The 25945-nt window shown below is 43.0% G+C and overlaps 1 protein-coding gene across 1 annotated transcript; it reads right to left on the bottom strand.

The window, feature by feature from the left end:
• Window positions 1-1676: 1676 nt before the first annotated feature.
• Window positions 1677-24066, bottom strand: ZDHHC1 (zDHHC palmitoyltransferase 1; the record flags this gene model as incomplete). Its single annotated transcript, XM_084294832.1, is given in 11 exon segments — window positions 1677-2212; window positions 3628-3733; window positions 4380-4473; window positions 5963-6048; window positions 11478-11590; window positions 15524-15682; window positions 16032-16156; window positions 16943-17044; window positions 17678-17853; window positions 20229-20447; window positions 24004-24066. Coding segments are annotated over 11 exon segments (1779 nt in total).
• Between the last annotated feature and the right edge of the window lie 1879 nt (window positions 24067-25945).

The raw sequence follows: 25945 nt of genomic DNA, 5'->3' as shown, positions 1-25945 counted from the left end.
TTTTCTTTACTGTGAAGGTGGCCAAACACTGGCACACGCTTCCTGTAGAGGTGGTTGCTGCCCCATGCCTGTCAGTGTTCTAGAGACGTTTGGATAAAGCCCTCAGTAATGTTTTCCCTTTGGTTAGCCCTGAAGTGGTCAGGCAGTTGGACTTGATGATCTTTGTAGGCCCCTTCTAAGTGAACTATTCTGTTCTAACGCTCACTGACGGAGCTGTTCCAGGCCTAGGCAAGTGGAGGAACGGCTTAGCTGGACTCACCCAGGACCACATCTTCTCCTTCCCTAGCCTGCACTCACCATAGTATGGAGAATGGGTTGGCCATGCGTTGCATGCATGAAATGATGTGGCAGGGTGATAAAGGCTCCCCACGTCTCCTCTCTGCTGGTGCACCTACATGTTCGCACACACTGTTCAGAAATGGTGCGAGCTGCCATGGCAGGGAGGCAGGGGCTGTGCAGCTGTCGGGTGGGAAATGGTGTCAGGCACATACGTGCTGGTGGCCATGCCCGCCGGGATGTGTGCTTCGCTGCTATCCTGGGCTCTGAGGTAGCTGGCTGCTAGGCAGATCTGGGCTTCCTGGCAGCCCTGGCCTCGGTGCTCAGCCAGGAATTTGCAGCAGGGCATGCTGCCTGTGGAAGCCAGGAGGACAGGGAAAGCGCAGGCTCTGCAGCCCAGACAGCTCTCTGCTTCTCACCACCGGCACAGAGCTGTGACTCCAGGCACTGGCCACATGCCCCGGTGTCTGGTGTGGGATTTTTCTGCAATACAGAGAGTCCAAGCTTGGCTGTGGACTGATTTGGCAAGCCCAGGAGATGGAAAGCTTTCAGGACCTGCTGTGTCCCAGAGTTTCTGATGAGAAAGCTGCACTGTGGGGCACTTCAGGCTGCTGGGAAGGTGCAGTTGGGTAGGTCAACCCACACTGCTTTAGAGAATACATGCTGGTGGACTTGGCTTGAAGGTGCACAGTGGAAAGTGGTATAGGGACAGAGCAATCCTGAGGTTACTCCCTGACTACCTAGTGAGTCCCCCAGACATGATCCAGAGACTGACTGGGTAGAGGCAGATGGAAAATTTAGTTTTCAGGGTACCAGGGGATGGCAGAGATGCAGCCTTGTTTTTTTTTCCCCACACACCAAAATTTCCTGCAGTACTGGTCTGCAGAGGGCCAGGAGGGGACAGCCCCTTGCTATGGAAAACACTGTCTTAGTTCACTCTAGCAGCTTCTCAAGGCGTCTACCTCAGTTTTGTCTCCTTATTGCCCGTTGCCTTTAGCCAGGCAGCAAGAAATGTCTCACTGTGGCGTGGTGGCATGCACACAGTGCGGGGATGAGGCCCTCAGTGCTCTACAGGGTGTTAACACTGGCTAAGGGCCAGAGGTTGCCCTTAGCATCCCTGTCAGGGGAGTCTGTTCCCCTCGACAAGAAGAGTGGAACTGGGCTCAGGGGCACTCCTGGCTTAGGAAGATGAAGCAGGCAGAAAAAAAATAAAGTGATGCAGCAGGGTTTTTTTCTGCCTCTCAGCTAGTTCTGCTGTAAGATGGTCAGCATCATGTAAAGGGATGCTGCTACCTCCAGAGAATGCGTTTCTGGAGTCAAGATCTTTGAACAGCAACGTACAAATAGAAAGAGAACCTCTTGTCTCATTCCCAAAGAGTATGGCTTTGGAAGGCTGATCACTAGGCCACTGTGGTGTTTGTCCTTACGTCCTTTAAGCGTGGATTGTGTCTGCCCAAATGCTGCTTGCTGGCGCTTTTTCTGTGTTGTGGTTCAGATGTGTTCCCAGCAGGCTGGGGCTGTGACAGTTGAGGTTCTCCACTGCTCTTACTTACAAACACAGCAGGAATCTTAGAAAAAAGTTCCAGGTCTTGTTCTACGTGTTTGTCTTGCTGGCACCTTTTCCTCTTTGCCTTGTGCCCAGAATACAGGTTCTTCTCCCTGTCACCTCTGGGATTGTCCGTGGACACAGGATAATGCTGAGCATTGCTTGAGCTATTCTTAGAAGGACCATGAGGGGCTGTGCTCCCAAGGCGAGTCTGAGCCACAGGAATTTCATCCATGGACTCAGCAGACTCTGAGTGATAGTCAGCCGGGGGCCCCGCCGCCTGGATGGGGCCAGTGTTGCTGGGGGGCACAGAAGCTCTTGGAGGGAAAGCTGGCACTACAAGGTGAAGGCTGTGGGAAGAGGAGGTGGCAGCAGCTGTGGCTGGAAACTCTAGAGATGGAAAGAAAGAGAAAAGAAAGCTTAAGACGTGAAACATCCCTCAGCCCCACAAAGATGTCAACAAGCCCAAGAACTCTGATATGGATGATCCACTTGTATTTAAAACCCCCATACACATATTTAAGCAAATTTAGATGTGAAAATGTGCAGAATTCTCCACTCAGCAGTGTACCCAACTCTGATCACTTCAAAGTGCTTCCAAGCTCTCAGAAACACTGATTTTCCCTTCTTTTCTCAGGCCAGTTAACTTCCTGACAGTGCTGGGGTTTCATGACACTTCTCATTTCTGTATGCTAGCAACCAGAAAGCTACTCCAGATGGATAGCTATCAGTCTAGTTTCACAGATGAACTGTTGCACATTGAAAACTATAGCATTTTTAGGAAAAGCAATAGTTATGGCATAGCCTCTTTTTTGGAGATCCCTTCTTGCATTTCAAGAAGTCAAGAAACACAAGGGTTTCTCACCTGTTCTGTTGAAGTTCTGGCTAACATAATTATGAGTGCATTTGTTCATAAAGTTACCCAAACATGTTCAGGATCAGATACTCAGTTATTTGTTCTTGAGTTCTTCAACATCTGTTTTAATTTTCATCTTATATTCTACCCTCTGAATTCATTTGAATTGTTTTTTCCTAATTTTGCCTTGGATAAAAATGAGGGAAATTCAGCCAACTCATTGCTATAGAATAGCACTTGTTTAGCGTTTTTCTTTCTTCTTTTTAGAGAGTCAGAGAACTCCTGCCATCTGTGTTGCTGACACAGTTGCCTAAGTAGCCTAATATTGTTTATGAAGACATAGTTTACCCTCTTGCACATCTGACTAATTTTTCCTTTAAAAATGAAAGCAGTCCTTGCTAAAGCTCTTTGCTACCACAACATCTTTTTCTGTGACTTCCTCCTCAGAAATATGGAACTGAAATGAGCATCATTATTGTTTAACTGTGCTGCTATAGTAACAGCTTGATCAGAATGATAGGAGCTAGAAGAGTCCTTCTTCTCAGCTACCCTAGAACTAACAGTTCCAAGAAATAGCCATTTCAACCAATTTTTAGATTCAAAACTGTTTTGGTCTTTACAAGGTCCTCATGCTCTCTGCTTTGTTCTCCATTCCATTTCTCTGTACACTCCAGTTCCAGTTCCTGGTGGCAGCTCTTGTTTCTCTCCTACCACTTTTAAAGCCACAATCCCTAATGAAGAGCAAGGAAAATTTGGCATCGCAACCCCATTAGCTCTTCACAACACAGCTGCTTTCAAATCAAAGTTCATATTTGTTATTCTCATGGGAGTTTCTGTTCTTCACTTTTTTCTTGTCTCTACTTTCTGAAGTCATGTTCATATTAAATCCTTCACATTTCAGTGAACTGGAACCGTTACGAAGCAAGGAAGCTGACTGACGCACTCTCACCTGACTGAGGACCTGGGAAAGAGGGCCAAGGTCTAGCATGTGGTTTAGATCTGCTCTCCATTGCTGAAGAAGTCTTGTGTGTCTTCTTTCGTCTTTTCTTCTGTCTCTGCAAAAGCAAGAAGCCCCAGAGTCACAAAATACAGTATCCAAAGTACAAGTGTAGTTGAAAAGGAAGCTTTCTTAACATTTAGATGACAAAACTTTGATTAATAAGCCTGGAGGAAAGGGGGAGGTCACAACCACCAGCCACTTGAGGAAGTGGGGAAAGCATCTGGATGTATGAAAAGGAATATCAAAAAAGCAGAAAACTTGACTTTGACCAACTGTTTTATACACTAAAGCTTCATGTCTACATACATCATATTTCCCTGGGCAGATACTTTAGTACCATATTTGAATGTATAAACTGTTGGATTTTGCTCTACAGAAGCATGCACAGTGGTATAGATACAGTCACTGAACAGCACTGGAACAGCAAGATATTGCACAGGCTCAATATATTACAGCTGAGCTGCAAGCTTATGAAGCAACAGCAGAATACATCTGATCACGTGTGTGAGCTGAGATGGGAGAGTATTGTTTGGATGTCATGACTGCAGGGCACAACCAGCCCTGCACATACACGCTGAGGACAGCAAGATCGAGTGTAGAAAGGATGTAACCACAGCCTGCACCAGAGCGAGTTTGTACCCATGCAACGTGATGAATCAGCAGCAGCAGAGGTTTTGGTATGCAGGAAGTCTCCTGCTTACCTGTGAAGGGACTGCAAAGTGAAGAGATGGGAGGTCAGGAGAGGCGGTCTGCTCAGGATCAGCTTCATCATTGTGGACATAGAGCTTTGAAAAGCTAAAACACATGGCAGATGTACAAGATGATTTCCTTAGACACTACTTTACCCTGACGCCTATTTTCTTGCACATACCCAGCTTCAGTCAGGCTGACTAAGGCATCCCTTGCTTTGCACAGCACTCCCAGCATGACTGCAGGGTAGCTGTTCCTGCGCAACTGTGCACAAAACATAAAGGATTCCCTCTCCCTTCCCCAAGGACATGAGTTAATATGCAAGGCTTAATTAAGAGAGAAGGATGCTGTTTTACCATGACTGCTCGCTTTGTATTTAAACTATGCTGATTCATATTGTGATTCAGGTCTCTTGACAACCTGAAATATCATATAATTATAATGAGCTCAATATAAGAATTATGGGACAAAACCACCCAGAAGTTTAAGATGGTAACAGAAGAAAGCTTTTTTTTTTTTTTTTTTTTTTTTTTTTTTTTTTTTTGTGATGCAATGGCTCTTAGCAACATATATTATCGGTACTCTGTGTTGTCATTTGGCTTCCACGTGGAGTTGAAATTTGATTTTGACAGAAAACCCTTATGGCCTGAGAAATTCAGATAATCAGAATTCAGATACTCAGATTCAGAAATCTGAGATATTCAGATATAAATACTGAACTGGTAAAAACACAACCTAAAGATGTTTTTGAGCTTGATCTCTTATAATCTACTACAGAAAAAACTCTAGGGCAACTGGAAATGAGATAAGGCTGGATTTTCTGATGTGAAAGTGCTCTAGGACATCACATTGAGCAAGTCACTTGACCAGCTGATGAATTGAGGCACAGCAGCAAAAATGTACAGGGTCAGGGTTTTAGCTGAACCTTCCTTGCATCTTCTTACATTTTAACTGAATATGAAGAGTATTCTAAGGTGAGGGTCTGGGAAATATATTAATTAAATGTCATGCTAGACTTGAGCTTTAAATTAGACCTCTTCCAAAAAAACTTGGAATTGTTAAGAATACGAACAAATGCTACACTTTTATGTAGACATGGCTTGTAAGGGCCACCCAGATGGTGAGGTATGTACAACAAGCTCTCAAAACTTCTGTAGCTGGGTATTCTGTCTAATTCCAAGGCAATCACAGATATTGATTAATTGTGACTTCCTACACAAAAATGCTCTAAGCCTAATCATGAACTTTACAGGCTTTCAGATTTCACATTTGCTCACAAAGCAGACCATCTCCTTTTTCAGTGGCATTGTAGAAACTTTGTTACAAGCTTAGGTGGAGCTCCCAGCTTTATTTCAGGCAGCTTTAAATGAATTTTAATTAAAACAGTCTAAACAGAGTGCTCTTGGAATGTTATTTTCCCAGAGGAGCAAAGGCAAGTACTCCTGCAGGTATTTATCCTCCTGAAACTCAAAAAGATTTCAGCGTGGCTTGGTCAAAATACCAGTGCTCCATACATTCCTAAAGTGACTTTGATGACAATTTCCCATTTAGCATACATGCTGTTGGGAGAGTCCTATCTATTTACTTTACTCACCCTTTTCCTGAAGTTACTGTTGTGAAGTCCTCTACTTGAATACCAGGGTCTGTATAGCCAGGGTTACCTGAAAAAAGGTCTAATTCCTGAAAAAGAAAAAAAAAAAAAAAAGAATTAACATTTTCAGAACAATATGGACACAGTGGAGAAGAGGGATTTTCACTACTGAAGTGTTTTCTTCCTCCTTCCTCAGCCATATGCCAAACGTATCCTGTCATTACATCCAGCACAGCTGAATCTCAGCAGAGGAGTCTGTTGCTTAAGATGGAAAACCAAGATTGAGACAATTAGAAGTCCCCGATTCATTCATTTAGTCCAGTCAGTATTTCATGTGACTCAAAATCACATCAGAGCACACTTACAGAGGCCAGCTGAATCATTTCTTGGAACCACATTGAAAATATCACTTAAAGCCTTCATTAGTTATACAGTTCAATAATAGAAGTTAAGCAGTGAATGCAGAAAAGTTCTTTTAAATTCAAAATGGAGGAGACAAAACTGAAAGCATGCAATATACAGGAAAACCATAAAGCATTTAAGCATTTTCTGTTTCTTGCGTGAATATTTTATGGCTAACAACTCTTCTATCTAAAAAAAAAAAAAAAAAGGCAAAAAAACACAATATGTTACTTATTCTCCTCGAGTACAGATGAATTCCAAGTAATGCCATCCTGACTTTTGAAGTTGCACCCCAGCATAAACATAAAAGAAGACTTGACAAATAAGCCTCCTAAATCCAAGTAGCTGAATTACAGAAAAGGAGCTCCCAGTTCTCCCCCCAAAAGTACACAATTAGGATGGTCAGAGGTTCAGATGACCTCTGCAGGTTATTATTAATTGATGAAGATTAGGAAGCCCTGATCTCAAAAAAAAAAAAAAAAAAAAAAAAAAAGACAAACTGTGCTCAGGAGAACGTTGATGCTTGATTTTCACTAGCTGCACTTATGTTTGAATAATTAGTGAGACAACTTTCAATATTTTAGTGTACAGTGACTATAAAAACCCACATATATTGTAAGGCAAAATTTAGGTTGTAAAGATGGGGGGGATTTTGAATGCAATAGGCATTCGCTTAATAAACAAAAGCCTTATGCATGGGAAGACCTATTCGGCTGAGCAGCCCGATCAGCAGACTTGAGAAAATGAAGTCAAAGTTGGACGTCCCACAGACAGGTTCCTGAGAGACCCAGGGCCTCTGCAGTTCAGCACATTCATAAACAGAAGAGCAGAACAGTGAGATGAAGTCTGGTGATGATGCTCCCTTATGTAAGGCAATAAAAATGAAAGCCAACTGCAAAGAGCTGCAGAAGATTCGTGTAATATTGAATTACAGCGTGATAAAATGGCACATGAAAATCAATATTGCTAGATGTAAAGATGTAAAGTGATGCACTTGGGAAAAGTAGTGCAAACTTTATACACAGAGCAGTGCTCTCTGAACTAGAAATGAATTCATGGAGTTGCATGCTCAGTGGCAGCCAAGAAATCATTTCAGATGATAGGAATGAGAAGAAAAGGCGTTAAAAAAAGCAAAGAGACAATGGTTTCATGTCACTGGATAAATTCATAGGCAGCCCGGACTCTGTGTTCTTTACATCATTCCAGCCTCTTCACCCACAGAGGATCTGGAAACAGGTACAGAGAAGAGGGACAGGGCCAATGAAAGGTATCAAGCACTTTCTGTACAAGAAACAGCTAATGGGCCAGGGCCCTTCAGACAAGAGGCAAAATACTCAGGGCAAACATGAGTGGCTTGGAGTACACAAACAGGGAATAACTGTTTCACATCTCAACAATACAACACTTAAGGAGCATCAAATGAAAAAGGATCAGGCAACAGCTTTGAAAGGAACAAAAGAAAAGCTGTGGTTTTGATACAGCATGGAGCTAAGCTGTAGCACTCACCACCGTAGGATGCTGCAGGTGCTAAATGCTACATGGATTCAAGAATAAATTAGAAAAGCTTGCATCAGCAAGTACAAAGCCATTCGATGCTCTGTGTTCCAGAAGCCCCTGACACATATTGCCAAATGCTGGGAGAGGGTACTGGGGATTATGCTCCCAGAGTCAGAGCCAGCACACTGCCCTGATCATCTTTGCCCAGCCTTCTTTGCACGCCAGCAGAGAAACTTCCAAATTTACTAGTTGCTTTCAAAAATCCTGGCATGGAGGTCTGGAGTCTCGGTACTCATATAATTGTAGATAAGAGGATTGCCAAACTGGAAAGAGTTCAGGCTTGTTGCATTTTATAAAGTGCTCTTACTTTAATTGGTCTTGCAAATATGGAAAGAAGGGGAAAAAAAAAAAAAAAAAAAAAAAAAAAAAGGAGGTGGAAAGAAATTTGCAACTGTCTTGTAGGTTCTAACATCAAATTTGAAGAGAATTGGTTCAGCAATCTTGAGTGCTTGAACTTTCTGGTTTGCAAACTATGAAATTTTGGGCTCACCATTACCAGCAGAGTTTACCCCAGGGCAGATTCGTGATCTGCAGGAATTCAGCCTGTATATATTTCACGTAGAACTTGTAACTCAAGCCATATCATTGATCATTATTGACAGAACATCAAGTGTACATAAATGGTTCCTTACAGCTCTTTGAGGACCAAATTCTTAACATTTACACTCAAACCTCATGCACCTGAGTCTCAAATGAAGGAGAGCAGACACAACCTCATGTCAATTTGAAGCAGCAAGCCTGGAAAAATCAGGGTGGGGAGAGGCAGGCCTTTCCAGAGGATAACTCACCATGGCTGCAGTGAGCTGCAGCAGGAGACGTCCTTGTGAGACTGTGCACAGCTACTGAAAACAATCAGGACTCAACATGCACAGCACACAAACAACTGCAGGCCTGGCATTTCAAAGGAGGATAACAAATGATGCATCTTCAGAATACCATGAACAATTCCTTCCAGGCAGGCAATAAAAGAGCCTTTTAAAATCCATTTTGTGTGTTTCAGCCTTTTAAATTATGTATAACCAAAGCAGCCACATAGAAGAAAGTAAAGCATTAGAGCTGACAAGCAGAAACAAATGGAAGAAGACTCGATCAGTAGAAAATGCAATGTTCTCTCAGCGTGACGAAAGCTACAAGCAAAGTGCAGAGCCCCAGCCTCTCTCAGCTCCCACAGGACGGCCAGCTGTCAACTGTGACAGCAAGACAGAGCCACCCTTACTGCCCAGGTTGTGAGCCTTCAGCTCTTACTCTTCCTGAGAACAGACTGCTAAACTGATTTGAATCTCAGTTAACAAAGCTCACGGCCAACATATAGCTCCTGGCCATGCTCAGACCTCCTCTGAAGGTTGAGTACAGCCATGCCCACCCACAAACCTCATGGTTACAAATATTGACTGTTCTATAATTGTCTACAGAAAACAAAAACAAAAACAAACAAACAAACCAAAACAAGACAAACAAAACCACTGTTACTTGCACTTGCTGCTGTGGCTACAGTAATAGAGGCAAAGGCTCTGTGTCCAACTGTTTTGCGTTTCTGTGATATCTGAACCGTAGAAGTGTGCAAACAGTGCTTTTATTTTCTGCATGTCCTGAAAAAGATTTCACAAGTATATAAGAATCCTTCAACCTGAACATAGCTGAAGACCTAAACGCAGGCAAACATGGAAAATGAAAGCCAGAACCAACATCTAAGCTTGAAGAAGCCTCAAATACAAGGATTGAAGGGGAACTGCATGTTTCTTCTTACTCTCTACAATTAACGAGCAGCTAAGACAAAGGTGGGAAGAACATGATTTCTATTTTATGCTTGCGAGATCTTGGATCAATTACAAAGGACTTCTGTGTTCAAACTGAAGGCTGTAGTCAACACAGATTACAAAAGGCGAGTCACTTGGTGTACTCCTACTCCAGTGTATTTGTTTGTGTTTATCTCTGGTTGCTATGTAAGGAACAAGGAAAATCTGGTGGGTTAACATTTTTCTTAACAATGTTACTGGGCATCTTCCAGTCTTTATTGTTCCCCAAGGTATGAACTGTAGCTCTGAAACACAGAACTTTTCACCCTGCTTCTTCCTGGCTTGCTGCTACAAATTAATGAGATTCACACAGAGCTGGACAAGCAGCAGGGCAGACAGGAGACCAGGACTGAATGGGCACATCCCTGATGTACCCTCCCCCAGCCAGAGTCCACCTCTATTCAGATGTATTTTCAGTATCAATCAAACTTTGGTAACTAGGAAATCATTAGAGCTAATGTTTTATTATTGCTCTAATTTTCATGCTCTCTGAGACAAAGTGCCAAACATCCTCGTTGTTATGGAAACCTCTGTTTAAACTGAACGTTCAAATTTTCCAAGACAGTAAAAAAAAAAAAGTATATGAAAAGCTGGGGTATCCATATTGTACAGAAAGGGAATTAGCTCACTTCCCCCTTTCCTTTGATAGGGGAAAGCTTTTAATGTGTCCAGAGAGATCCCAGTATCTCTACACAGAACACCTGGATTAAGCTTGGGTGTAATTAGTTTCTTGTGAAATATAAAACTGGCTGTATAGGAAGCAACTCACTTGCATAAAGCTAGGTAGAACTACATCGGGATCGCAGAATCACGTAATAATTTAGACTGGGAAGAACTTCTGGAAGTTTCTAGTAAATCCCCTGCCCAAACCAATACAAATGTTGAGCAGTCAAATTTTGAGGAACCCCAGGGACAGAGTTGTGTTGCAGCAAAATAAATTACCCTGAACCTCTCAGTTAATACTGCAATATTTGCCACTGCACAGTACAGCAGGACTAAAGCCTTATAGAACTCCTTTACAGCAATACAGATCAACATCGTGATAATCACAAGGACCCTTATCACTGTGTAAACGCAAAGAAAAGCAAAGCTATCTGGGTCCTTTCTGACCATGACTGGTGCCCTTTTCTTTTTCAGAAGCGTTAAACTGTTCAGTATTAGCTGCTCAACAATTAATCCCAGTTTCTCCAGTCCTAGAGCCTGCCTGCTTTCAGTCATGACCTACAATACCACGCACATGAGCCAGCAAAATGCAGTCTGCCACCAGAACAGATGGTCGTGCCCTTTCCAGTGACAGGTCCTTCCCACTCTTCAGTCATCCTCTTTCATGCTGACACAAGCACTTACGTGACTGCTTGGTGAACCAAATGGGAGGGAGCTGGCCCAGCTAAACACTACCTCAACTATTTTTTTAATAAAGCTTATTCTTACACAGATAAATTCCCCCACCCTGTTCAGTGCATGACTGTAACAAACAGCTGTGCTGGCAGAGCAGAAGAGATAGTCCGGGGCCCAAAACAAGTGGCGGAAGAGAAGGGGTGGGAGTGATTCATTTGAAATCAGTATTTGCTTATGCCTAAAGTGTTCATCAAGTCACAGGCCTTAGACTCTCTCGCATCCTATTCTACTCCACAGAAGTACTTCAAAAGTCTTACCTGTAGCCACTGCCTCTAAAATCTGAAGCTTGCAAAACTGAGGCAAACTCTACACAGTGAGCAAGTGGGGCTTTTTTACAAGAAATGGATTGAAAGTACAATGAGTACCTGACTGGGGATCGCTTGGGAGGGACAAGATTCCAGTTGCTTGTCTGCCTCTTTGGCCTCTTGCTGGGGACGCTGCTGCAGGATGTACTCATATGTAGTCAGCTTGTTCCACACTGGGAGGAAAGAGACAGCTGTCAGTGCATGAAAGGCCCCTCCCAATTTTACTTGCCACCCACAAACAGCCTGAAAAACTATACAATAGTTAATTAGGAACTATAAATATGAGAAAACTGATACTCTAAGAGAAAAGTACCATCACACTGTCTACCTTACTGCATTCTTTATTGTGATCACCACAACACTTTCTCCCAGGCACACTGTTCAGCTGGATGTCTGATACACACAGTGCAGCCTTTTAAGCTGTCACAATTCATTCAGCTCATTTCAGAGCAAAACCATTATTCATATCCAAGATGTGAAAAATCTCTATCATATAGAAAGCTCAGTGAGCAGTCAAAAGGGATGTAATGGTAAATGTAGAAAAGAAATTCAGCAGGTTAGTGTGTCCCATAAAGAAGACTGAGACAATTAATATCCAAAACAGTGAGCACCAAATGCCCGACTCATCTCATGCCAAATAGACATGTCCAAAGCTCCTATGTGCCTGAGTTTATATGCTCTTAAGGTCTCCCACACACAAACACATCTGCTTCCATGAATGAGCAAAAGCATTTTACATTTCTGAGCAGTTTGGTTTTCTCATGAGACTCAAAACATCCAAAGTTAAGACATTCCTCCCCTCGTGACCCTGATGTAGTAAGTATTTTTAGATCACAAAACCTAGAAATGGATGCTGCAGCTTTTTACTGCACAGTCTGGTAAGTCTTATTCCTGTTTATAGTAGCACAGCAGTTAAATCAGATGCCTAGGATATGGGACATCTAGACTAAAATCCTCGCTCTGCCTGAATATGTTTGTACCCCTCAAATACGTTCCTGACCCTCAAAACCATGCCATAAACACAGGACTAGTTCATAGGGAACTGGGGAAGAACAGAGGAGAAGGTGCCCCTCCTATTAAAGCAGTGACCATATGAAGAAAAAAGAATCTAATATCAATTTGGCCAGGAAGACAGAACATAAAGATGAATGCGAGTCTGAAGCCAAGTGATTAGTGAATGCATTTAATGAGGATGGTACCAAGTGCTGGCAAATGCTACTAGAATTGAATCTGAATGCATTATCTGAGAAACAGAATACTGCTTCAGAAGCGAAGGGCTATCTACCATTTTTAGTTTAGAATTCATTGGTTTCTGAATACTTAGCAGAGCAACTTTTAAAATATTTTAACATTTGTTTAGTCAAAAAATACTACATTTGGCCAGACAGCACATAATCGCAGCACGTAATGTGTAACACATAATGTGCAACACATAATCAAAAAAGACACCTCCCTCCAAAATTCTGAAGAGCCATGCTTCCCTGAATGCTTCTACCACTGAATCTCAATCAACACTTAATTTTGAACACACGTGTCTACTACTTTGAAAACAATCTACTGTGTTAGCACCAAGTAGTTAAAACCAGGACAGAAATTCTGAAAAGTTCACTGTGCTTGCAACACAGACAGATTCAAAGATTTTAATAGCTAAATCTGATTCAACCCAGTTTGTTGCTCTTTTTTTAATGCAAAACTTAAAGGCAATATCAGCCATGGGGTGCTATTTTCATTCTATAATTTAATTACACAGGAAAAAAAGATTCATGAAAAAACATTCATGAACAGTAATTATGTTTCAAAAGGGTACTTCATTCCAATACTGTCTACCTGAAAGTATGCAGATGAGACCACTGAAAATTACGTGTGAAATAAGATGAATTTAAAACACAAATATTACATCTCTCTCCCTGAATCTCAGTTGTCAAAATAATGCATACCTTGTAACATACCATATAGGCTTCAATGTGGTAAAGTTGCTCCTTTTAAGCAAGGACTTACACAACACACTTTTGTACAGAATGGAGCACGGCTTAAACCAGCTTCAATAAAGTAGCAGATGTCAACATAATAAAATAACAATGAAAATTAACAGTAATTAAATTCTGTTTCCATGTAACTCATAAATATTTTAAATTGTGTCAAAAGTAAAAGTTAATTTGGCTCAAAATTTATTCTGAAAGAGAAAAAAAAATCCCTCCAAGAAAACAAAAAAAAAAAAATCAACCCCAGAGTAGAACTGGTGTAAAACATGCATGTTTCTCTTTGACAAGAGAAGGCACGACTTTATCCCAAGGAGGGAGCACCCTCTTGTGGAAACTGTACACAAAGACAGGATAATCTGCAGCTCAGCACTGGACAAAACAATTCTGTGTGTTTTGTTTTGTTTTTTTTTCTCATTCAAAAGAAATTTTCCTGGAGTGGCCTCAGCATTGTGATGCTTTTAGTCTGCATTGCTAGGTCAACCTTTGAAATCCCCAGGCATCACACCATTAACCAAGTCAAGTCAACTTTTAACTGCATCAAGAAGGCAAAATTGTGGTCTGTGACCAAATCTGGAACTGCACTGATTTGTGCTGGCTTAATTTGTGTTCACACCTGTATCACCGTTAACGGACAACCTAAGAATCCACCCAAGAATTGTCTGTAAGCAGTCTTCACTTCTGCCACATCCCTTCTCCCCTAGTTTTCACACTGCTGACTTCTATAAGTGTGAGATCTTCTCTAAGGCAGACAAATAGCATGGCCTTCACTTCGCAGGATGACTGAAAAAAAGGTTTTTGATGACCATTTGTACTTCCAGGTAAAACTATCCCTTCTATCCATCAGGAGCAACAAGTAGGAGATCTAATATGTGGAGCCTTCCTGAAAAGTTCTCTCTCTGAGTTCCACAAATCATTTCGTGTCAGTAAACCTACCTAGCACTGCCTTTGTTGGGGACTATGTTGTTGGGTCTATGCTAGGAGCCCTGTAGGACTAAGCCAACCTTAGAAGTTTGGGGTCAGTACCAAGCACAGAAGATCCATGCCGGTTTTACAGAATGGCAAAGCACACAGGAGTGCGCCTTGCTCACATCACATTGTGCTTTAGCAAGTCCTACAGCATGAAATTGGCATTACACAGAACTAGCTGGGATGCAACATTAATCAGCAAACCAGATGAATATGATCTGGATAAACCTTGTGTGGGCCATTTAAAATCCTACACATTTATATATAAAGTCTTTCATGACTATATTAGTCAAAAACAATTTAGTTACTTTTTTTTTTCTTCCATTCAAGAAACCTTGTACTCAGGATGCCATCCTTTAATATTTAGGATTTACTAGCAACTGTCCAATTACTATCGAAGACATTCTAGAAATGGCTACTGATGTAGTTCAGCAAGTGAACTCTAAGTTTATCTGGATTCTAAGTTTTTGTATGATTTCTATGATTCAGCCTGGAATGAATGAAATGGTACTGATAGGGGGTGGCCCTATTAGAGCTTTCTGAGGTAATGACTTCAAGATGCTCCTGGGGAGCCACTAAAGTGGGAAAAGGTTTTTCACTGGCTCCACTCCACCCTTTTGAAAGACACAAAAAGCCTCTAGATAAGTCTCTAGGCAGAAGCCATCTGCCTCTAAACAGATAGGCTTCTCACTATCCCTAGACGAAAACAGTCAGAGATGAGATGGTACATTTAGGCCAAATGCACGCTCTGGGGTGCATAGAATTATTCTACGGATATCTATGAGGTTAATTTGCATCTTGGAGACAACAAAAACACTTATCTGAGGTCTTACAGACAGGATGAAACAGATTCATCCCAAGTCAAGCATGTGTAGAGTGTTTTCTCCCTGATTGATTCTCAGTTGCCCTTGATGAAAGAAAAACTTGAGTGAACTAGTGGAATTCAGAAACAGCATCTAATGGGACTTCTGAACACTGCAATAAGAGAGGGCCTCTAGGGAAAATCAAAAGTATAATGTTAAATACCAAGTTTTTACCTCTTCAGTGGTAATCTTGCATGTTGTATGCATAGTTGTAACATAGGTGAACACAGAATGAGTAGAAGCTAAAATGAAGGAAATGAAATGGGGATACGGATGACAGGAACATAATACCTACTAAGATAGATGTGAAAGGTCAAGAGGTGGCCTAGCAGGAACACGGTCACTAGGCTCAATAGAATAAAAGTCCCAGCTGGAACCAAAATGGCTGGAGCCCCAGTCTCAACAGGAGAAGCAGGAAGAAACACAAACCAAACGTCTGTGTGGTTCTTCAGAACTGTAAAATCAAAAACAGGAGAGGTCAGCAGATTGCCCAGGTATCTCTTATGCGACTTTACATCTGCAAATACTGTTAACTCAAACGTGGCTGCAGGCCCATTATGCACTTGAGGCTTAAGAAACTTTATATTTGCAAAGCCTTTAGGAAGAGCAGCTTACTATGCTCTGGAAGGAAACACATTGCATCACCTCAGCAGAGACGCTCCTGTACAAATATAACACAAAAGGAATAATGAACAGGAGTTCCTCCTCAGTGGGAAAGCCCATGGAATACAATCCCACATGCAGCTGGCCCTTGAGATATGCTGGCTGACTCACGGGATGCTTCACTGAAGCATTGCTGTTACCTTCGTAGTGCTGGTCAGAGCGAAGCATCATGGGGTTAATGAAGAACTCCACAAAGACGTAGCAAGCAATGAGGAGCAGAAGGCCAAGGCCCAGAATGGCAGACAGCACGCTATTCAAAAAGAACCTGCCAAAAAGGTGAGAACTCTGAGTGGCTTCAATAACATCACACATCAAATTCCAAGGGCAGACAACCCAAATTACTGTGGCACTTTCACAGATGCTGGGCAAGAGTCTTATTTGCTACCCTGAGGGACTAAACTGTGACATGTTAGAGCAATTCTAGTTAGAAGGCAGTTAAGTATACCTAGAATAGACAAAGAGCTCCCTGCACAAAATCCAACAGCAGTGTGTTGTGGCAATCAGCAGTAACAGCTCTTTGCTTCCTGTGGTTCTAGTGCAGAAAAATGAGCTGAGAAGCAATAATCAGCGATAGCCTCCTTATTCTTTACCTTAAACCTGGCCCAGATTAGAGTTACCTGTATGCTGCTGTAACTCCTGCCAGCTGGCAGGAAAGCAGGCAGTTTGGATTCATGTTGTTTCAGAGATGGGAACAGCAGTATGACCATGGTTCTATTCCCACTCGAGTTCTCACAAGCATTAAGGACAGCCAGGTACCATGACATAAGCTTTTCCTAATACCAAATAATAAGAGCATGTTTTCGGTTTTTACTTGTAAACGCTTGACTACAAAATTCTAAGTGTAGGAATTTTATCCCTGGTTATGGGGATGGCATAGTCATGCTTGCATTTTCGATCTGGTTTTCTCATGACTGACTTAATGCAGCTGGGATCTGAAAGAAAAGTGGTTTTGAGTGGCTCAGTCCAGATTGCACTGAGATGCAGGAGCATCCCTGGAAGGGGGATATTACTTAAGCAGCGATGTGTTCTTGTTACATTGCCAGGCCCTTACCAGTAATTCCTCTCTCCCACACAGTTGTTGAGCCATTTGCAGTGGTGATCAAAGCCACACACACATTTATTGCAAGTTCCACAGTGCTTTGATTTGGCACTCCTGCCAAAGAAAGGGTGTTGTTAGAGTGGCAGCACCAACAGGTTACCATGCCTTCCCAGTGACACAAGCACAGGGGCTTACAGCAGTAGAGATCCTGGTAGTCATGAGAATACCTATGATATTGGGAATACTTAAACTACCAAACATATTGGCCATATTGGCATTGTTGGACCAAAATCCCAAACGCTGCAAAGTTTGTCTTTTTAATGCATTGTGTGATTTCTAATTTAGAGATCCCAAACTCTTTAGCAATTCTACAAATCTTGATCTTACAGTCTGCCCTCCAAGCATTTCTTGCTATCCAATTAGCATCTAGCCAAATACAAGCACACACACACAAGTTACATATTGTTCTCAGATCTAACACCAACATCCAGGTAACACAGAACAGAATAGTTCTCTCCACACAACACAAGAGCAATTAAATAAAACACTGAACCATGCACACATTTGACAGTGAGCATCTACCCAACTAACTGAAGCCTGCCACAGGATGAAGTTTCACTGGCACTATAGAGTTAAGGGTTTCAGGGACTCAATTTCAATCTTAAAGTCTAACAGTGAAAAGAACGTTATGGTGAAGTGTAATGGTGAAGAAGAAAGATAAATAGAAGAAAAAGAGAAGATACTTACACATTTACATCACAGACATGGCAATGATGGTTTTCAATGACATGTGCATGTTGATTACGATTGAAGGTGGCCAGAGGCCCTAGATAGTTTTTTTCTCGCACATTTGCATCCGCAGGATCAATGGAGACTGCAGCAAGATGAACAACTAAATGATAGATAAAACACACTCCTGGACACTGAAGTACACAGTTAAGGATTGTATGAGTGGTTTAATGCCTATATATTTATCCTTAATACACAAAGCCCACACAGACGAGAAATATATGGCTTGTAATTAGAAATTACCATATAACTGACTACAGCACATTAATCTGAGCTTTATTAACAAAGAAGTTTCCCTATCTCATGGTAATAAATATCCTCTGCAAAAAGGAAACTAAATCTACAGGAACAACCCTCCTTATAATGTATTATTCTGCCTCACAGAAATGTCCTCCCTAGCACAGGAGTTTTTAAAAATTACCTTTACTTACCAGAATCTGACCCCATGTGCAGGCTGTTGGCATGGGTCCACACTTCTTAGTCCATACAGAATCCTTGGAAAGGAACAGTCAGTTAAGGCCGTGCACATGCCCCTTCACAAGACCAAACTTCCAAAAAAGAGAAAAAAAAGTCACATCAAGTAACCAGTACCAATCACCTTGTTTTCCTTTTCTTTAGTCTGAATCTCAAGCAAGAGGATCACCCCTTTAAATTAGGGTCCTACAGAATTTACAGACAAAGAATATCCAAAATTTCTCATTTGTTTTTCCAACAATTATCTGTTTATATTCTTAATTCCAAACTCAGTAGCAAGTGAGAACAAATAAGCTTTAGAAGTACTTTTGATCAAACCTCAAGTGACTGCCAATATTTGGAAAGACTACAAAGCAGCAGCTTTACATATCTGGAAAACCACTGTGCTCCAGAGTTTGCTCCTCAATACACTGTGATAGATGAGCATGCATGCAACAATTAATCTTCCAGTTTATTTGCTATAAAACCAGATATAAACACATAATTGATCATATTAAAGTCTATGGAAAACACCGAAGTGTTGTAAGAAAATAAAAAAAGAGAGAGAGAGAGACATTTGTGCTGTAATAACTGGTAGTAAAGCTTTGGGATACATTAATCTGATGAGTTAGAATGACTTTAGACTGAGTTATGAAGATATTTGGCATTTAAATTTATGAAGTTCAAGCCTTCATAATACCAAGGATTTCAGTAAGATAGGTAGTTGTAAGACAGCTGTGAGCTAAGGATATTAATAATACCTAAATCATGCAAGTGTAAGTAAAATTATAAGCAAAAGCATCAGTTGCAATAATATCAAAGGTTGTATGGACATATGAATGTATGAATACCACATGTACGAATTACTCCCAGGAGCATCTTTTCAGAACTCTTCCCGAGATTCTGTCTGTAATATTTCTTGTTTATCAGGTTCTGCTAAGAAAGCTTTAAATATGAAAGGCAAAAGAGACTGCTAAAGGATTTTCTTGTTTCCATTTACAGAACAATGTTAAATATTCCCCTTGGTTTCTGCCACAGTAAGACTGACACATTTGGAGTAATCTTTGTACAAATTGCCAGAGATTAACCTAGCAAGATTTTTATTTTTATTTTTATTTTTATTTTTATTTAATTTTATTTATTTTTTTTTTTGCTGAAAAGCAAATATGGTGCCTGTTTAATTTCATTCTAATTTGACCCTTGACAACAGGAAGTCCTAAATACATCAAAATGTGTGTACATATATATGTACGTACATAAATCTGCTTTGGCTTTGTTTGACATTTCATAAGATAGGTCAGACTTCCTGACTTTAATCTCACTGAGCCACTTTGTCAATTTTATTTTCACCAGGAAATACGTTACAGGAGAATTGACAAAACCGAGGACAGGAGGAGGAAAACATGCTCAAGCTGGGCACAGAAGGAGGTGCCTTGACAGCACGAGCACCTCAGCATCAAACACTGCCTGCATTTGGAGGAAACAAATGATAGACCTCTCCTCCTATGGTCACTCTACACCACCTTGTATTTCACTCACAGCTTTCCTACAGAGGAGGGGAAGAGGCTTCTGGGAAAAGATTAACTGCTTTTAATCACAGGGCATCACACCATAAAATCATACACTTATAAAGCTGCCTTTCAAGATTCATTCAGTCAGCACAGGAAAGTGAGGCAGCTCATCATGGCAAGGATGTTTGGGGGCCTTTTATCCCTATGACTTCCCTCAAACTCTGCAGCACGCTTGTAGAAAAATATAAGGCAAAGGAGATGCATAGGCAGAAGTAGACAGCAGAAGAGCTTTGGAGGCAAAGATAGTGAAAGGGAGTGATGAAGGAGACAAGTAGAATGTTAGTGATATACCTAAGTGGAGGACAGAGTGGGTCTCAAAATATGTGTTTTTTATAGACAGAAGATCAAGATTCTGGCTCAGCTGCTTCTCCTATGCTTTATATGCTACCTAACAACATATATATATATATATATATATATACATATATAATATAAACTGTTGATAGTTTATTACAGTTCATGCTCTCCTCTTGACCAAAGGATACAATATAGCCAGCGGGCAGCCAGTGGAGGGGCAGGAGAGGAACGAGGATTCCAAAGCCAACCAGCGCAAAGAAGAGGTACAGCAGCCAGGCAATAATCTGGAAAGGGTGCAGGGGCCAGCTCCAGCCATTCCTTCGAGCGCGTTGGACCTGCACCTCAGAAACAGCTTCGCCAAAATTCTCTGGAGCTGTCTTGTTAGGAGGCTTATTGCAGATATTCATCTACAGAAATAAAAAAGGGAAAACAAAATATGTGATATAAAAATATGGTGACTGAGCCCTGGTCCTGGACGCTCCAAGAGGATGGACAGAAAGTCCAAGAGACCAAGATAATGCATCTGAGGGAAGATTTCTCTGTGCAGTGGGGATAAATGATCCATAGTGACAAAAGGGGAAGAACAATTACACACTCTGAAAGCAAGTGCCAGTAGCTGCGAGAAACATCAATACCTCAAACTTTTAGCTAAGGGAAACTTGCAGGTTTTACCAGTCTTTTGATGGATCTAGACCAAAATCAAGTAAAAAGAGCACAGGGTGACAGCCTGGAGACGAAGTATGATATGATCTGTTTGGGGGATGTGTTCATTTCACAAAGCTGTTTTACAGGTGACGGCAAAACACATGCTTTCACCTGTCTCATGTATGCCATATATTCCTTTCAGCTAGTGACAAGAAGTACAGTGAAAGCCAATAGCCCCACTGGAGCACATGGTCTGGAATCGCAACTTTAGAACTACACGGCACCCAAGACAACAGAGACCCCTTTGTCAGCAACAAAGGAAGTGGAAAGACTAGAAACTTTTAAAAAAAAAAAAAAAAAAAAAAAAAAGTGAACAAAAAGAGGAAAGGAAGCCTGAATCGCTCACGACACAACTATAAAGCCAGCTGTTGCTAGAAGAAAAAAAAAAAAACAGAAGGTTACATATGTGAGAAAAATCTCAAATAATTTTCTTCAGACAGGATCTCCTCTGAAGCTACTTTATTCACAATTGCAATGGCAGGTGTCCTGCCAATTAGGAGCGCATTATAGCATACAAATCATAACCTTTTAGTCCCTATTATCTGATATTACCTGATCACCTCCCCTGTTTCCTCGTTGGCTGAGTACTACAGGTTCACAAGCTACTCGATGCTCCTCTATACCATATATGTACAATTTTTCTTTTTTTTTCAACCCTTTAATTTCTCCTTTTTCCCTTTTCTTTCTTATGTTTTGAGAATTTGTGATCTTTGTTTTACTGCTCTCACACTGCTCATCCTGTTTTTCTCAAGCTTCTGCCTTATTTTGGAACAGGGAGGCCTTCTACTGTCCACTCAAAGGAAAATACGTCTTTGCTCTCAGGGTCTGAGAGCACCCCATTAATAACACTTCTAGCCTAACAATTTACTATTTGAATGCCCAATTTCATTATCAAATCCTTTCCCAACAAGTTAGTCCCTGCCTCAGGTGCATACAATAATTGCCCAGTGATCATTCTATCCCTAGTCTCAGCTTGGTGTCCCCCAAAAGTAGCACATCCCTTCTACCCCCATCACATTTAGCGTTTCATTAGTTAATTTAAGCCCTGATACTTTACAGGCCAGTGATGACCTAGCTGCCCCAATGTATTGGGTTCACATGGCAAGGTTCTGGTAGCAGGGGGCTGCAGTGGTAGCCCCTGTGAGAAGAATCCAGCAGCTGCCCCCTGTTAGATAAGGGTCAGTTCCAGATGGCTCCAGAGGCACCCACCGCTGCCCAGAGCCAAGCCATGAGCAATGCAGTTTAAATCTCTATGCGAGCACACATAAGAAAAGGAAAAATAAATAAATAAATGCTGCACAACAGCAGCTGGGAGAGCAAGGAGTAAGAAACCTCCCTGCAGACACCAAGGTCAGTGCAGGAGCCCTTGCTGTACACTTTTTCATTTATGAGGGAGCTAGCTTTCTGAGAAGCCCTGACTCCTTAATTCTGAATTTATAACAGCAATCTCTCCTCCTTCTTCCCCTCCGGATACTCCTGTTTGAAGTGGCTGGCCTGGCCACACTTAAAACATCTTCTCAAAGCCTGTCCCTGTTAGGATTTAGGCTGCAACACAGGTAGCTTTCCTTGTCTGTCCTTCCTTTATCTCTCTTCCTCTCCTTTCCATTCTGGGCCCTCTATCTCCCCCTCTACCCAGTACACTGTGATATACCACTTGTTTCGCTCCCTGCTTTTCCTTCTCATCTCCCTCCTGGCGTACACCTTCATACTACCTACACTGTTCACTCCATCCTCCCACCTTCTGGAGCTTTTTCTGTATATCTGGCCAGCCTTTAATCCCAAAATGAACTTTAAAGAGCCCTTGGGCTACCAGGTCCTCAGGATTCATCCCCAAGCACTTCCTCATTCTGACCCTGAGTCCCTCGTATGATTTCTTTGTTGTGGGTTGTCATTATTTCAGTTGGATAAGCGGATATTTCCGCTCTATCAGAATTACTCTTGGTCCTGGGGGAGGTTGTCAGTTCTTTCCCATTCTTGCATAGCTGCCTGTTGAATCATTCTCCCCCTAAACATTCTTCTCCAGTGAATAACATACTCAAGATTGACACTGTCTCATTTACACTCCACACAAGAGCCAACCCGAGTTAAGATATGGTGAAGTTTCCCTTACCTTAGTCCGTGCACAGCTTCCCGGTTCAGGTTATCAGCAGTAATCCCTGTGCCTGTACCCAATCTGGGCTGGACTATGTCTGGGCTGTGTATGTCAGTGCTGGCCTCCCTTCTCCCCAGAGCTTCGCAGAGCCTGTCTTCAGATTAACAGTCTCGGTCCTTTGCCGGCCATACCAAGATGACCCGCCACCCCCGACGGGACCACTGAAATCAGCAGGGTGCACCTTCCAGTCTGTGGTGGCAAGAAATCTTCGGCAGGAGACAAGATCCCGGACGAGCCCCCAAATTGTGAGAAAAATCTCAAATAATTTTCTTCAGACAGGAACTTCTGCGAAGCTGTTTTATTCGCGATTGCAATGGTGGGCGTCCTGCCAATTAGGAGCACATTATAGCAAACAAATCATAACCTTTTATTCCCTATTACCTGACACCTGATCACCTCCCCTGTTTCCTCATTGGCAGAGTACTACAGGTTCACAAGCTACTCGATGCTCCTCTATACCATATATGTATAATTTTTTTTTTTTTCCAACCCTTTAATTTCTCCTTTTTCCTTTTTTTCCCTCTTTCTTATATTTTGAGAACTTGTTATTTTGTTTTACTGTTCTCACACTGCTCATCCTGTTTTTCTCAAGCTTCCACCTTATTTTGGAACAGGGAGGCCTTCTACTGTCCACTTATCTACTTAGCATTTCTCCTTGTTATGACTACACAACTACCTTGGAATACAGAAAATCAGTTCTCTACTGCAAAAACACAACTTAGCTTCTCACACATGTGCAGGACATCCACGCAGTAAACTGCCAAACTATTCAGCTGTCCTACAACGTCTGGACTGCCAGCACGAGAGAGCAAGATTTAACTGCAAAGATGACTTACAAACCATAACTGGAAGGTTCTTGATGTTTATGTGTTTGCACAACAGCTACAAGCTCAGGTGCTATTTCAATTTGTGTTGGATTGTTAGTTGTTGCTCTTTGCTTGCCTCTGAGCCAGGGTGAACCTTTAACAAAACCTGCCTTGGTAAAAGAAACACATCAGCTCTTCATTCCCTGGGACAGCAGAGAACTGGGTTTCTCTGCTTTCAGCTAGTCCCTTTGCACATGAGTGTGCTGAAAGATGAGGAGGAGGAGGTCTCTGGCTCACTCATGGTGTTTTTGATAACAGTTCCAGTACCAGAAAAATTCCAAAGGGCTGGAAGACAGCAAACATGCTGATGTGCTGAAAGAGCAAGCAAAACGGTTCAGACTTTGGTACACCAACTGCACCACCAGTCCAAACAAAGATGACTACTGGGGTCAAGTGATAAAGAAGTAGGAGTAAGAACATAAAATAATATAATTTATGCTCATCAGAGCAATCTTATCAGCAACCAGTTTGGGGGGAAAAAAAAAAAAACAACACACACACAAAAAACATTCTAACTGAAGAAATTAGCAATGTCTGCCTACATTCATAGTTCAAATTCCTACATGGCCACTGACTGATCAGTGATGACAAAGTTATTAATAATTCGATATTTTCCTCATTAAGGTTGTTGAAAACTTGCTTGCATTTCACTCTGAGCTACCTGTTACAAAAACTGCTCAGCTTACTAGAGAAAACTCCCAGGTTTCTCCTTTCTCCTACAAAAAGCCTGGCTGCAGAGCCAGGTCCACGCAGACACTGGAAGCCTTGCTTTGCTGCAAGGCTTTCCTGAGACTGTTTTATAGCATCGGGTGTTTTTAAAGTCATCTAGTATTTTTGTATGGAGAGAAGCTTTCACATGCAAACTGTGCCTAAAGCTGGTGTAAACTACTTCCCAGCTAAACTGTTCTTACGACTACAATCACCCCGCAACCGATTCCTAACACACTTTGCAGGAAGCCAGAAGACAGCTGTGCGACACCGCCCTCAGAAGAGCCAGACCAGCATTCCTCTTGCCTTTCCCTCACCGCTCGAAGGTTTCTCCTGCGGTTACGCACTGACCATCCGCTGACGGTGACGAACACCACTGCTAAGTGAGGAGGCTGCGGGACACAGCCTCTCCCTCCCCAGCCCCTCGCATTTCCACAGAGAACGCTGAGCACCCACAGCAGGGTGCAAGGGCACACTGGGGGTTTCCTCAGTCGCCGCTGCGGAGAGGCCACGCGTTTGACGCTGGTTATTAACTCTGAGACCGCAGCTTTCTCCATTCGCAGTCCCCAAACAGGAGGACGCGAGGACGGACAAGGCACGTAGCGAGCCAAGCAGCGAGGCCCACGGCCTCGGAGGAGGCAGCGGGATGAGACGAGGGCTCCTGGGGAGCCCCGAGCGGCCGCGCTGGGGGCCTCCACCACCACCCGCTCCTCACCTTCTCCCCGCGGAGGCGGCTCCGGGTGTCCCCGCACCCGCCTCATGCCCGGGGACGGGCGGCAGCTCCCGGTGCCTCGGCGGGCTCAGGCCGCTGGGCCCGTCGCCATGGCAATGGCCGGTCTACGGCGGGGCGCAGGCGCCAAGCGGCGCCGGGTGCGTTGCGCTGCAGCGCTGCTGCTTGGCTCCTTTCACCTCCCTGAGCCGGCCTGGAGGTGTTTTCAGGAGATTTGGCCACATTTCTGCAAAAAGAAAACAAAAAACAAGGCTCCCCAGGGGCTGCGCCTGAGGGGTGAGGATGGTGGATGCGCCTTCTGCACGGTGTCGTGGCCTCCATCCACTTCCACCACCTCAGCGCAGCCGGCAGCTGGGGACGCTTCTCCCGTGCCGAGCCCCAGCAGCAGCCTTCAGGTGCTGATGAGCGGATGCCCGGCCGGCACAGAGCACAAGGAGGTCTTTATGAGCCGCCCGTGGGCCGTACACAGGGGTGGCTTTGTGCAAGGGGCGCCATCCTGGCGCGGCCGGAGGCTGCCGCCCTCGCCCGCTGTCCCCTCAAGCCCTCACCACCTCCTTGACCCTGCGGAGGATGGCTGCAGGGGGTGCAGAGCCTGGCATCGCTTCTGCCTTTGCTACCCATCACTTTCCCCATGGCAGTGGGTAGCAGGGAGGAGCAGCCATAGCGGGGTGAAGCCGGCTGGCACGTGCCCTGCTCGGCTGGGCGCCCCGCTGCCCTCTCCAAGCCACTTGCGGGTCTGGCACC

Source organism: Netta rufina (genome assembly GCF_964035555.1).
Source record: "Netta rufina genome assembly, chromosome: 13".
Taxonomy (NCBI): domain Eukaryota; kingdom Metazoa; phylum Chordata; class Aves; order Anseriformes; family Anatidae; genus Netta; species Netta rufina.
The sequence above is the reverse complement of the archived record's forward strand: the minus strand, read 5'-3'. Positions and strand labels throughout refer to the sequence as shown.